This window comes from Hydractinia symbiolongicarpus, chromosome 3 (genome assembly GCF_029227915.1).
Source record: "Hydractinia symbiolongicarpus strain clone_291-10 chromosome 3, HSymV2.1, whole genome shotgun sequence".
Lineage (NCBI taxonomy): Eukaryota > Metazoa > Cnidaria > Hydrozoa > Anthoathecata > Hydractiniidae > Hydractinia > Hydractinia symbiolongicarpus.
Genome location: NC_079877.1, coordinates 28,751,740 through 28,765,548, shown reverse-complemented (window position 1 = coordinate 28,765,548; position 13,809 = coordinate 28,751,740). Strand labels below are relative to the sequence as shown.

Sequence of the window (13,809 nt, the reverse complement as noted above, 5' to 3'; positions counted from 1 at the left end):
ATGATACACAGAATATTGATCCCATGACGTCTCTCTCGTGTTAAAAATATTTGCAAACTTAATACCCATGCTATTAAAGCCAAAGGGAATACAAATATAAGCGGGGATAACAAAATATGCAATTACAGTCACTAATACGTCGATTTATTGTTTGTAATTAAGAGTTAACAAGCGTAATTACGAACTTTGTGTACAACAACTTTACGTGAGCCCACAAACTTTGTGCAAACGCAAAGACTAGCAAAGCCTAGTTTTTCTTCTCGAGAAAAATGTCTAAGTAGAATATATAGTTACTGTGAACACAGGTACCGACAATTGTTGCCATGGGCCCTATATTAAAAGAGAGACGTTGTCTCTAAAAGAAGATCAAAACAACTTCTGTAACATAAGAATAATCATTGACAGGTCAAAGTTTCACACCGGCAGGTAATATAAATTTCTTCCTATCGCTTTTTACCAGTAAAGAACTGCACTTCCAATTTTCCAAGAACAAAAAAATTCATGACATATTAATGTTAGCTGCCCATCTACTTTGCTGCTAGAGGCTGCTGGAGAAGAACTTCCTTGAACGTTAGAATACACGTTTTTTATAAGGAGTTTTGGCTCCGTATTTTCAACTTTTTTTAGTTCATTAAATCAATTTCCTATATTTTCATTCTGAAACTTGTGTAAACTTTCAGAAAACTAAACTGGTTTTATGCAATGATTGACAATTTTACCAACATATTACGCGAAGATTACTTCACAAAACTTTTGACTTATTTGGCTCTAAAATGGATAGTGATGGTGTTGTTGATATTATACTTGTATTTTTTTTCTTGAGATATCCCAACTTCTGGTTTGTGCCTTAACAGTGCTCCATTTTTTAGCCCCAAATTCCTTATAAAGGTTTTTGGTATTATAAGATTTGTTACAAATCTTACTCCTTACAAATACAGTACCCATAATATAGTTTACTGGCTCAAGATATTTTTCCAATTTCGCTATTTCAATTTTAAATTTTAAAATAGAAACGTAAATACAGAATAAGAAAGGGTGTTATTTTTCACTTTCTAATTTCAACAAATTTATTTAGCAAGAAGCCTTGTATTATTATTAAAACGATATGCATCATTTGTAGTGGTTGTTATATTAACGAAAAAGTAAAAACATACACTCTTTTTGAAACAAAAAAAAAACACTACTGAAGTTTTTTAGCTTCTAAAGGGCTTTTAAAATTAAATTTCTCAAGGAGTTCTTTTTTCTTATTAATGAAACGTGTAGATGTATCTAAAAGAGACAAAATTACAACGTCGATCCCAGGGCCTGTTTTTTATATGAGGCATCCTCATATCAAAAAACGCTACAGGCCCTGGTATCGAGGTTGACAAAATTATATTATTTTGAAAGACAAACAGCTGAACTTTTTCTTTATTGCTTTTAAATCTTTATTCTAAAAATCCATAGCTAAATATCCACAGTCCTTCAGATGCTTCTCAACTTCTTTTACTTCTTCGACTGTTAAAGACTTTAATGGCAATCTTGATGGACCCATGGCAATTTCTGACAATGACGTCAGTGTTTTGGTGATGCTTTGGCCTAGAACGAAAATCAATTGTGTCCAGATTAATTGTGTTAATATATATCGAATTATCGGCTTAAATTTGTGGAGCTACATACTAATTTTGACTTAGTGGTAAAAATTAGGTGATGAAAATTTGGACAGAAATTTAGGCCGATAAGGTGGTATGGTCAATACAAAACTGCGTACCCAGAGCTCTTCTATGCATTCAGTCAACCATTTCCTACGCGTAAAAAACCCTGGGAATGAAATGAAACAAAATGTTTTTATAAAATACAATTTTAACAGGGACCTCAGGAACGCAATGTTAAATTGGAGAAAGGGGTCGCGAAATTATTAAGTGAGAACTAAAAACTAACAGTTGGACTGGGAAGAGAATTTTTTAATAAAGTTTAATTGACCACCTGCAGATTCATACGACTTTGTTAGATTTGTTCAATTTACTTATAGGCAAAACATTAGTATTGACGACTAATATGAAATCTCGGTAGTTGTAGGGTTTTCTTCTACGACATAAGTTTTGGTGTGATTATTAAAACATTAAACTGATGTATAAGTTGTTAATTTTAGTTAGCTAACCGGACGATTAGTTAGAATACACTTAAGGTATACAGTCAACCTCGTTCCCAGGGCTTTTTGTCTCTCATCGGCGCTGCGCTTATTGATAGGTCTGACGAAAAAGGCCCTGGAGGAGGCTGGTTTTATTCCGAGCCGTGATTGGTCGAGAATTTCACCTAATTATGCGAAAGATAAAACGTCACTCGGTCCGTGAAATATTCACGCTGAAACTAACTGTAAACAATAAAGATGGCCGACACTGTGCATACATGTTTTGTATCAGAAAAAAATATTTGAAAAATACATTTTGGCAAGAAACTTTTATGGCTTCAATTAGTTTTAACTAGTTAACTCTAAGTCCAGATGTGCTTGTATGTAACTACATGCTACTTATGCTCAAATTAATATTAGCAACTGACCAAGAGATTGTCTAGAGCTAGCTAGTTATAAAACAAGAAGTGTAGACATATATATAGTTACAGATAGATAGCTACTAGTTATTTATTATTATTATTACTACTGAACATCAGAATACAAAGTAAGCGCAGTTAGCTACATCAACGCAAAAACAGATAAAGGATTGGATGTATTTTCCATGCTAATTACACAGATTTTACATATTGCAAGAATTCTGTTAACTCTTAAAATGGTAAGGGATTATATATAAGATAAAAACACAAAGCTATCTATACATTTATATATATACATCTATATTGCTAAATATAAAAATTTTCTTTTTTTATTCAAGGTATAGAAGAATGGCTAAGCCAGCTACTCCTAAGAAGATTTACTTTCGTAACACTTCCAATGATGGAAATTTCTGCAGGTTATGTGCCAAATTAAAACAAAAATCTTTGTTTATAAAAATATTCAGCAATATTGGAAAAAACAAAAACATTGAGAACAAAATAAGTCTAACATGTGGGTTAAGAACAACGGAACTGGATGCTCTTCCAACTGTTATATGTCAGTCTTGTGTCACCTTTGTCGAGAAAATGTCAGACTTTCGGAAAAATGTTCAACTGAATCAAATTCAGTTACGACAAAACGTGTCTGTCAAACGTGGCATATTGTCTCCGCATAACGAGAAAAATCAAACTATTGAAAGTGAGAAAAAGAACGAAAAAGGAAAATCTAGAAAGCAACTTAACTTTGCTGAAAACAAGGAGTTAACTGAAGTTCCTACCACACAACTGCAACCACGCAATATTGTTTCTCCCGAAGACAATATACCAGCAATGCAAAAATTAAAACTGGAAACAGCGCTTAAATCCAATAATAATATGGTAGTAGCAAATACAATCATTAACCACTGTCCAACTATATCTACATATTTGAAAAATAATTATATTAATAATTTGAAAAGTTCCTGTAAAAAACTTGCCACAAGAAAAAAACCATCAATTTTACACAAAAAAGGGTATGAAGAGATGCAAAATTTTAATATTGAAAAACTGTGGGCTGAGATCAAAGAAAATCATCCATTACTTGTTGATGTTCTTAGTGCTGTGTGTGGGCAAAAGGATATTGTACTTGAAACTAAAAACAAATTTTGTTTCATATATTCCATACTGATGCAAATGCGGTGGCATGAACTTAGTTTATATCAGAGAGTCAACACTGTTTTGATCATTGAGGGTGGATGCAGCAAAAAGGTAATATATAAGTCAGTAGATGTAAGATGTAAATAATGGGAAATGCTCTTGAGATTTTAACTCCGACTAATAGAAAAAGTTTCTGTTCTTATTTTGCTTTTTATAGAAAGGTGAAAATTTATCCAAAAAATTCTAAATGTATATATATATATATTAAAACTTTTCATTAAAACATGTTTTTGGATATAAGTAAACATAACGAACAACTAAATTAAGCTATGTTGGGTACTTATATTCTAGTTACAAGAAAGATTCAACAAACTAGGAGTATGCCTGTCACACAAGATGAAAGGAAATCTGTTAAACTTGATTGGAAGCCACTATATGGAAAAGGCGATTGATTTAGTGAAAAACAACACAACACTCAGAGGAAGCGGCGATAACTGGGATCTGAAAGTACTAGTGGAGACAAGAAAGGGTGTTGACAACAAAGATTACCATCTTTTTGCAACAAATCTAATCGCAAACAGAATTTCTTTTGACCATCTTCCAAACAACCAGCCAATTGGAGATATTCGATATATGGACAGGAAGAAATTTGCTGTCAATATGGCAGAATGGGAATGTTACAGACAGACAACAAAGGTTCTGATTGGAAGAATTCTGGTTGAGTTTTTCCCAAAATTTAAATTTTTAAAAAAAGTAATCCCAGATCATATTGACAACAGATTTAGTGACAAAATGTCCCAAAAGTCAACAATAATTTCAATGCCGATCATTGATGCAAATGAAGCAAGGTATGCAGATTGTGTCGAGATCCTGCGAACATATGAGAAATGGATTGCAGAGATATACCAAAAGGCTGGTAAACTGACTGACATGCCAATTATCGACAATACACCATTACCTGAAAACACAGCTGAGCCAGGTCAATCATATTCTCATACTGTGTTTACCAACGAAGATCCAATGAAGGACATGAAAATAATGTTTAGTGGTGATCAGCTGACACGAGTCCGTTTCGCTGGTGCGAAATCCCTATTAGCTGGGAATCACACACCAACAGACCGGTTGGAGCATTGTTCCCCTTTCAAAGCTGCAATGTGGCACTGTAAGGCATCTTTACTTCAATATTCATTTGCTCTGCTTTACTCAGCAAACTCTGTCAACCAGATAGGAACACTGAAGTATTTCAGGGAGAAAATGAATAGAAGGAATTCAACCCCAGGTAAAGTGTTAGACTCATACGAAGGTAGTGAAGATCTGTTTTTAAGTGTTGGTAGAGCATATGTTGTTGTAGCAGCAATGTCTTTTTTGGAGATGGATACATTGGAAGATGAACCAAAAAGACATCCCTTTCCTAAAAATTTGGTGCATGCTAGCAAAGAGGTAAAAAAAGAATATTTTAACACTTTACTGGATAATTTTGTCGATCAATTTGTTCTCCAAAAATCAATTGAAGATGGTGATCACGTGAAAAATTACGGTCTGTGTATCATTTTCTTAACAGTCCTCATCCTTCAGATGAAAGATACAGCTAAAGAAGGAGATGGTGACAGAAACCTCATCAATCAAAAGCTTTTGTTGTCAATATTTCGATCACTTGGTGCATACAGTAAATATGCGATAGAGATGTTTGTAAGCATTGCACAAGTAGAATGCTTGTTGACACCTAGATTGTCTGAGGAGTTCAAATGGGGATACTTTTCAAATTGGAGAGGTGGAGCAGGGCAAAACATTGAAGATGATCTATCACAAGAAATCAGTAATCGTTTAGGAAAACACATCGTGCAAAGAATGGGAGCAAATAAAACAATAAAATCCATTAGCAAAGTGTGCAAGGCTGTGAGCGGTGTAAAAGAAATCAAAGAAAATTATGATCAAAACCTAAATATTCATGATACATCGGTCCAACACTCTAAACGAGAGTCCATATCTGATGAAAAAGAGATGACAAACGACCTGCTTAATCTTCGCCCATTTAGCCACATTGTTGGAAGAGCTCATCAAAGTTTTCCTGATATTAAACGTTCCCCACTACGTTACTTGAATATTGTAGAACATCAAAAATGGTTAGAAAAACATAAATTACAGCTATATGTTCCCTAGGATTTTATAAAGTAAGAATCTGTTATATCAAGGTGAGTTCCATAAACGTATATATATTATTTATGCTAACATTGACTGCTGATAATTCAAACCTCCAGAAAAAGTAGAACTTTTTTAAATTCTGTCTACTGAGTGCTTTTAATCTTACAAGTTTGTTTTATCAGAAGTGAATATTATATACTATATATTTTAAAGTTTGTTTATATATATTTATATATATACCTAAACTATTTATGCTTTGGGGCATACTTATTTATTTTATCGTATATGGTGGTAGCATATTGATCATCCCAAACATCATATTCAAATAACAGATCATTTTTAGATCTTATAAATGGAAGTTTACTCAATAGTGTTTGAACCAAATTTTTATTGATAGATGGAAGTTCATAAGTTTGATCAAGGGTAGTCAATAGCGAAAGTCTCCAAGTTTCAATAATTTCTTTCAGCTCAGTTTGTAAGCATTTAAAAGCATCTTCTGATACTAAATCACGGCAAGGTAATGTTGTTTCTTTTATCAGCAAATTAGACTTTGTACAATTTGAGCAACAATTATCTTGTTCATATTTTTTAAAACCAAAGAAATTTAGAATAAATTTCCTTAAGCACAGATCTGTTTTGCAGAAGCACTTCATGCTATCGTCAACATTATTTTTATTAACAGCAATATCTGCATTATTGTAATACAATGTTGCAGTTGAGTTTTGCCCACGCCTTCCAGCTCTACCAATTTCTTGCATGTAAGATTCAATATTGGCTGGAGGCGTTATGTGGATAACTTCAGTAACCTTTGGTGCATTAACACCCATCCCGAGTGCTGTGGTTGCAAACACAACTCTAATAGACGAATCTTGTTTTGTAATTTCATCTAAGATTTCTTTCTTCATTCTAGATGTTTGAGGAGCATGAAATTGACAAAATAGTTTTGTGTTATTTGGAGTTACTGTTTGCTGAAATAACGAATAAGCATAGCCACAATATTTTAGCTTCATGTAAATGATTGTCATGGGATAATCATCCCGTAATTTATTTAACTCTTTAGCAATGGGAACTAAAATATCGTCATAGCTTCTTAAGCCAAAGTTGTTTCCGCGTCTTGGCAATTTCTTTAAAAATATATTTTTTCTATTTGGATTTGCAACAACAACCTTACAATAAGGACTGAAACATAGTTTCTCTTTTAAATTTTTTATTTTGCTTGGGGGTGCAGTTGCTGTCAAAGCAATCATGGGTGTGCTTGGAAAAAGAGCTTTCAGTGTGCATAATTTTCCAAAATCTTCACGAAATTCAGCACCCCTAAAACATATAAATGGAGTGTTTTTTTTTAAAATTTTGTATAGCTAATATATTAGCAATTTATTATATTATGTACCAACAGATATATATTATCAACTTGTCAAAAGATATGTTCGTTTATATTAGTTTCATTATATATTTTCATATATATATTACATATAGCTATATATATATAACAGATTTTTATACTGTATATATTCAGTTTTGTTAAATATTTCATATGATATGTGCCATATACATACCTACAGCACTTCATTATTATTTTATAAAATGAATTTTAAAAACCACCAAAGTTTTTTTATAATTTTATAATCTATATTCTTGAATAGCCAGCTAGAGCTAGTTTACTTACCACATTTCAACACAATGCGCTTCATCAACCACGCAAGCTACCACATTTTGTTGATAAATTTTGCTCTTTAAAATTGAACGCCCTTGATCAGATAAAAAGGATTCTGGATGGGCAAATAAAATCTTAATATCTCCGTTTTTAATACCACAATCAATTGTAATATTTGTACCATCATGGTCGTCCTCCACTGCATCATTACTTCCAAACAAGCTCTCATCTGCCTCAAACTTCCTCTGTTCCAAGTTCAATACAGCAGCAGAAAAACCAATCCCATTCAAGTATTTCACCTGATCATTTATAATGGAAGTTAAAGGGCTGATGACCAAAACAATATTCTTTTCATTTTTAACTGGGAAGAGATCAGCAAGTAAATGAAAAATAATTGATTTTCCAAATCCAGTAGGCAGAACTGCCACCACATCATTCCCCTTTAACAAAGCTTCCAAACATATGACTTGCTTTGGTTTCAGGCAAAACTGAAAAATGTAATTATTTAATGCGAAAGATATTCGCTTTAAAATATCAATATACGTTAGAGCCATCACGACCTAAAGCCTTCAAGGTCCAGTCTTCACTAAAAAGTTCTATTTCCATCGATCACGATAAAATCCAGACCCTAATAATTAAATTGAAACTCGCTTACCAAAGACTAGGAAGTATAAAATTCCTGATAAACGAGACACGAGTGCATTAATTAAAAATCTGCGAAAATCAAAGATTTTTGACCAGCCTCCACCAGGGCCATGTTCGTCTCGCCGTCCGATATTCAAAAAGAGACAACTTGTCCTGGGATCGAGGTTGGTATACAGTATATTAGTAATAAAAACTTAAAAAAAGACTGCCCCGAAGTGATAAACTATAAGTTAGTAGATATCTAATGATAAGTTTACACAAGCTATCCATAATTCTAAAACGACGAAGCTATCTAAGTGAACATATATAAGTTATTTTAAAAGTTCGTTAATAAACGCGCCCCTCGAACGCCCACCTAAAAATTATTTATTGAAGTAACTATAATCACTACGAAATTAAAAACGGATTAGAAATGGTCAAACTCCAGTTGGTCACAAAAAACATACCGTATTTTTCATGCATTGGTATCATATCCATAGCAAGTTTTATCTAGAAAGCATTTCAAATAATTTGAGTTAAATAAACCTTATATTTTGTTTTCTTAAGTCTGAAGAGACAACGATGTTATTTACTTCTTAGAAATCTAGTTGGTCAGGATTTAAGATAAGCTACAGTTTTACACGAAAGAAGGCTTTTTACTCAAGTACCTGAATGTCTTTAGCTTTGCTGAATTCATTTTTTTCAACAGCAGATAATATTTCGTTAAAATATCTTCCAAGGTAGTTGTACAAACTATAACAAAAAACAAAGTACACAAACGGGAGGCAAAAATAAATAAACAAATATATCAACAAATTTCGTCCCCAGGCAACCTCGTTTCCAGGGCATATTAAAACTTTTTGACGTTTAGGCGGCGTTTCGCCCAGTGTCAAAAAAAGACAAAAAGCCCTGGGAACGAGGTTGGCCCCAAAAATTTCTTTATTACTTTACGCAAGCTTTTTTCGCGGTAGAAAGTGAAAAAGAAAAAAGCCCTGGGAACAAGATTGGTAAATAATAAACTTTTGTTTGTAAAACACATAAAGAGTCGTTCGAGAGTTTCTTTTAATGGGTTCTTTAAACAAAGCAAAATTTATTGAAAAAATAGCTACGTCCAAACTCTCACCGATACAGTTTGATTTGTGGTCTAGTACTAAAGTTTCGTATACTTTTACAAACCTTCCAACAGCAGCCTTTACACCAACCATTAAGGCGGGAAACAGTTGCTAAATCAGTAAGAAAGAAAAAATGTCCGGCCAACTCCGGAAGTAATGGTACAAAGCGCACACAAAAGGACAAATTCAAAAATTCAACTTTTTCTGTAAAACGTTAAAGTAACAACTTATGTAACCTGGGGTCTATTTTCTTTCATAGATAAAATATATCATGAGGAGTTTTAAATCACACGATGTTTCGGAAAGATTTAGGATTTTGATTTTTAAATCCTAAATTAAAAGCAACCATGTAACTTGGCCGCATATTGAGTAACAGTTCTCAAATTCCAGCATATAAAAAATAAGAGGAAGTCCAGGTCAACAAATTAATTGTGCAATTGTAGTTAAAACGACTGGGGCAGAAAGGGCATGAATAAAATCGTGATAAGATCTAAATGAGTAATGAGTTATGGATCACGTGGCAACAGGAGAATCAACCATTGGCGAGTGATTACCTCATCGCAGCCATAAAACAAAGCCAAGTCTTTGTTTTTAAACTGTAAACAATGATAAACATCATAAAGTTTTGGAGAGCTGAGTTTCATTCCACAAAAAGTTGCAATGCGTTCATGTGCCAGTTTTAAAAACACCTCCATCTTAACTAAATGAAGTTACATAAGCAATTAATTTAGCTCTCCATCGCAGATTGTTTTACTAAAACTAATCGATGCTTCATCAAGATAAGAAAAAGAAATCAAATATTTTTTTTTCGTTTGAATAATATTGTGAAACATCAAAAGCAGGCTTCATATTTGCTAATAACTATTTAAGAGAGAAAGCATGTCTCTATAGGGAGAAAAAAGGAAGAAGAAAAAGATTTAAAAGCGACCTTGTAATGACTTCAAAACAATGTTTAAAAAACTACACAATGAAAATAACAATCATAAAATATTTATTTCCAGCTGAATAAAAAAATTTGTTTGCCTAAAGAGCAGGGTGTTCGAGCCAGCTTCTGTTGTTAGCAAATTCTTCAAGGTAGACAACGTAAATTCGTAAATTTGCATACATACCTTCGACTTTTGTGAAACCAGGTAAATGATAATACAAAAAGGGTGTGGTCGGTGCAGCAGATGCTACCTCTCGCAAATACTCCACTAAAAACTCTGTCAAATAAAAAAATATTTTTATGCATTATGTTACCAATATTATTTAAGAGCGTAACCAAATTGTTTTTACTCAGTATACTTGTCGAGCGCTCGAAACACAACCACGCTCTCAGGGCATTTCAAAGGGGTGGATGGGTGGGTGGATGGGAGACAGATATCAAATTTTAACATTTCGGAAGATTTTAAGAGATTTTGGGTCAATATTTGGGACAGAACTCCAACAAAATAAGAATCAAACTTTTTCTGACATAAGGGGTAAATTATTTTTCAAAGCATGATTATAAAACATAACTACTTGGAATGATGCAAGGACGTACGTCAGAATAGCTCATTTAAGGAAATTTTGAAAAATCAGTATTTTTTGTTTAAAATTCAGGTTATTTTATAGGGAGATTTTAGGAGGGTCTGTTCTTAGGTTATCGAAGAGGTTTGGAGGTGCGGTCATCCTGCATTTTGCCTTGTAAAACGACTAAAAAAGTTAAAGAAACTTATTTTTTCATTTTAGGAGTGATTGGAGGTTAAGGATTCTTACCTTCGTTTTGAGGTCGAAAGAAGCACGGAGCGATACAGGCTATAGCATCTGCGCCAAGATTAACAGCGTGTCGAGCCTAGACAAAACAACGTCACAAATTTAACAACAAATTAATTTTTCAATGCGCATAACTTAACAAGTAAATAAGTCAATACTAATGTTTTTGCGTCTTCAGTCGATAAAGCTCCGCAATGAATTATAATTTTATGCAACCTAAAAGAAGAAGTTAAGTTTACAAAAAAAAGCAAAAAATTACTCAGGATAAAACAAAAGCAAGGCTTCTCACTTATTGCGGCCATATTTTATCCACGCTTCTGCAAGATGTTTACGTTCTTCAACAGAAAAAGAAGACCATTCCCCTGTCGTGCCATTCACTGAAAATTAATATTGTTAAAAATTACTGCCATTAAAAAGACATGCTTCGTAGGGATTAATCTATTGGTTTATTACAAATTTATTCTTAAAATTAGACAATAATTTCAGTTCCAACATAAGATGTGCGTTGTGCATTTTTTGTTTCGCAACTTGTTGCTGAGGCTTCAAAAGAGAAGGAGGAGGTCTGGTGTCCAGACTGGTGGACATAAAATTTCAACCCTTAAAAAATGGTCCCCACTTCTTTAGGGCGATCCTAATACTTTTTTTCAAAGGTTTAGTTTTTTGCAACTGACGTACATAAGTCTTACTACTACAACAAATTTTTTCCGTTTATCTTACTTATTCATAATTACTTTAAGACCTAAACTTATATTGTTCGTTTCCTCAGTCCCAAACCTTTCTTTATGAAACAAGGTGTCGTTTTTCAAAAGTTTTAAAATAAACAAACAAATAAACAAAAAACTGTAGAAATACTTAAAACACTTCATAATCTTTTCGGTTAAAGCTTGACGATACCTACCGAAAACAGCTTTGACATTTTGCTGCAAAAGAAATGAGACATAACCCGGTATTGCATCGCAGTTGATAGAACTAAAAAGATACATACTGTAAAATACTAAAACAACAAAAGCTGGATTCATTAAAACTGTCGTGAGAAGTCAACTCACCCATCTGCTTTGGTTGGTGTAACTGTGGCCGCAACCAAGCCTTCGTAACTAAACATGTTCTAAAACACAACAAATATTAAATATACACGTGTAGTACGTGTAAATAGTGAATACTAGGCAAGCCCTGCTTACACTATCTAGATTTCCTTATCGAATTGCAGAGTTATTGCAACTTTTTAAAAGCTGTCATCTTCAATCAACCTCTTGCCTGTGTAAACATTCAGATGTTTTAAGTGCAATTTGAGAAGAGTGCAAAACCGTTTAAATTCACAGGATTTAATAATAATAGAAGTAAGTAAGTAATGGGAAGTTTAACGTCTTTGGGAATTCCATCCTAACGATTGGCTTTTCCTCCTCTCCGATATTAATATTAATATAATATACCGACTGAACACTTACATTTCAAAAATTCTTTTTCCCACTTTAAAGCGAAACAAAAGCTTTTCTATGCGATAGCTTAGCAATCATTATGCCTTCTTTAAAATGTTTGAAACAGTGATAACATAGCATTAACTGCCATTACTATTAAAACGATTTCCATCACACGTTACACATTAAAGCGTCACGCCATTCCAGCTTGGTTGAATTTATTAACAAAAAACCACGACGGTGGAGTAACTAGTACTATTTATAGCGACGCGAAATTTTTCTTCTTTCTACAGTCATAAAAATACATATTCCTATGCTAAAAGTATAACACACATTCTTTTTTAGCCTCGTTTCCAGATTTTTTTATCTCATCGAATAAAACCACCGCGTGGTAAAAAAAGCTGGAAAGGTCTGGGCACGAAATTGTATTTTTTCGTTACTTTTTAATTTTTTTTTTTAAATGCCATGAGAATATTGTATATATTAGATAAACCTCATGTTCTAACATTGTCTTGGACCTAATTTACAATTTACAAATACCTTTTCTTTGTTCTGCTCTAATGTATTGCTAATCTAAATGTTAACCCCACTTCGTCCCCAGGGCATCTTGCATCTTTTTGACGTCCGAGACGAAAAATATAATAAAGATGCCCTGGGGACGAATTTAATGTTATCCGTTTCATCTATGACACGAGAACAGTTGTATAGTCTGTTAGCCTCCACAATACACTGGCTAAGATTTGCATAACATAGTATAGCTAATCGAATAAAGAGTCAATCACAGTTGCAAGGCTGCTCTTCATTTTCGGAGAGAAAAGAAGGCATAGGAACGAGGTTGAAAATTCTTGCGCACGTCTAATTACCTCAGATTGGCTGCGCGAACAATTGGCTGCGTGAAAAGACTAATTTTTCCCGCGTTTGGCTGCGCAAAAATTTGATGTGCACGAAAAAGTTTTATCCAGAAAGTGCACAAAAATTAGATTGCGCGAAATCTGTAAAAGAAAACAGAATACGATTTAAATAAGTAGTCGTTAGCCTGTGGAAAAATCCACGGGTTCGCCCGTCGCAGCTAAGATGTGCATATTTTACATGGCTAGCCTCACAAATATCGAGGGATATACCCTGTCTATTATTTCCAGGAGGGGCCATGGCGTAGATGGAGAGTCCTAGAGTATTTAATGCTCATTTTGAGCTACGCAGACCCAATTAGAGCCCGCGCTCTACTAGACAACTCCCGGCAACATCCAACGGCCCACACAGTGTGCCATCTTCCCAATTTCCCTCACATGGCTTGGGTTAACCCGGGGCTATGGTAACATTCACTCGCCCATGTTGAATCGCCGTCAAGAGGAATCGAACCCCGGTCTCCCGCACAGAGTACGAGAGCTATAACCACTAATCTACGGCGCTAAGCTACCATTTTGCGTGACAGACAGATGGACGGACGGACGGAGAGACGTATACG

General features: G+C 33.9%; 2 protein-coding genes across 4 annotated transcripts; both read right to left on the bottom strand.

The window, feature by feature from the left end:
* Positions 1 to 1,403: 1,403 nt before the first annotated feature.
* LOC130636681 (N-acetylneuraminate lyase-like) lies at positions 1,404 to 12,520 on the bottom strand. 3 transcript variants are annotated; one of them, XM_057446483.1, is made up of 13 exons: positions 12,108 to 12,356; positions 11,976 to 12,034; positions 11,828 to 11,898; positions 11,219 to 11,306; positions 11,088 to 11,145; positions 10,933 to 11,008; positions 10,305 to 10,397; positions 9,750 to 9,895; positions 9,260 to 9,306; positions 8,752 to 8,836; positions 8,551 to 8,593; positions 1,751 to 1,800; positions 1,404 to 1,578 (listed from the first exon to the last, which is right to left on the bottom strand). In XM_057446483.1, exons 2-13 carry the CDS (start codon positions 12,029 to 12,031, stop codon positions 1,555 to 1,557), a joined length of 837 nt encoding a protein of 278 aa, XP_057302466.1. In that variant the 5' UTR covers positions 12,032 to 12,034; positions 12,108 to 12,356; the 3' UTR covers positions 1,404 to 1,554. The 3 variants fall into 3 exon arrangements, with proteins under 3 accessions (XP_057302466.1, XP_057302465.1, XP_057302463.1); XM_057446482.1 differs by lacking the exons at positions 1,751 to 1,800; positions 12,108 to 12,356 and adding an exon at positions 12,375 to 12,520; XM_057446480.1 differs by lacking the exon at positions 1,751 to 1,800 and having other exon boundaries at positions 12,108 to 12,350.
* On the bottom strand, positions 2,693 to 8,267 carry LOC130636680 (ATP-dependent DNA helicase RecQ-like). The gene is made up of 2 exons (XM_057446479.1): positions 7,472 to 8,267; positions 2,693 to 7,119 (listed from the first exon to the last, which is right to left on the bottom strand). The coding sequence occupies exons 1-2, from the start codon at positions 8,011 to 8,013 to the stop codon at positions 6,051 to 6,053; spliced, it is 1,611 nt and encodes a 536-aa protein (XP_057302462.1). The 5' UTR covers positions 8,014 to 8,267; the 3' UTR covers positions 2,693 to 6,050.
* Positions 12,521 to 13,809: the final 1,289 nt, after the last annotated feature.

Excerpts from the sequence above, each read along its gene's own strand:
- LOC130636680 (XM_057446479.1), bottom strand. The coding sequence starts at position 8,013 with ATGGCTCTAACGTATATTGATATTTTAAAGCGAATATCTTTCGCATTA. Across the intron at positions 7,120-7,471 it reads GCGCATTGTGTTGAAATGTG|GGGTGCTGAATTTCGTGAAG; the intron begins GTAAGTAAACTA and ends TATATGTTTTAG.
- LOC130636681 (XM_057446482.1), bottom strand. The coding sequence starts at position 12,031 with ATGTTTAGTTACGAAGGCTTGGTTGCGGCCACAGTTACACCAACCAAA. Across the intron at positions 11,146-11,218 it reads ATAAAATATGGCCGCAATAA|GTTGCATAAAATTATAATTC; the intron begins GTGAGAAGCCTT and ends TTCTTCTTTTAG. Across the intron at positions 11,009-11,087 it reads CTGAAGACGCAAAAACATTA|GCTCGACACGCTGTTAATCT; the intron begins GTATTGACTTAT and ends TGTTTTGTCTAG.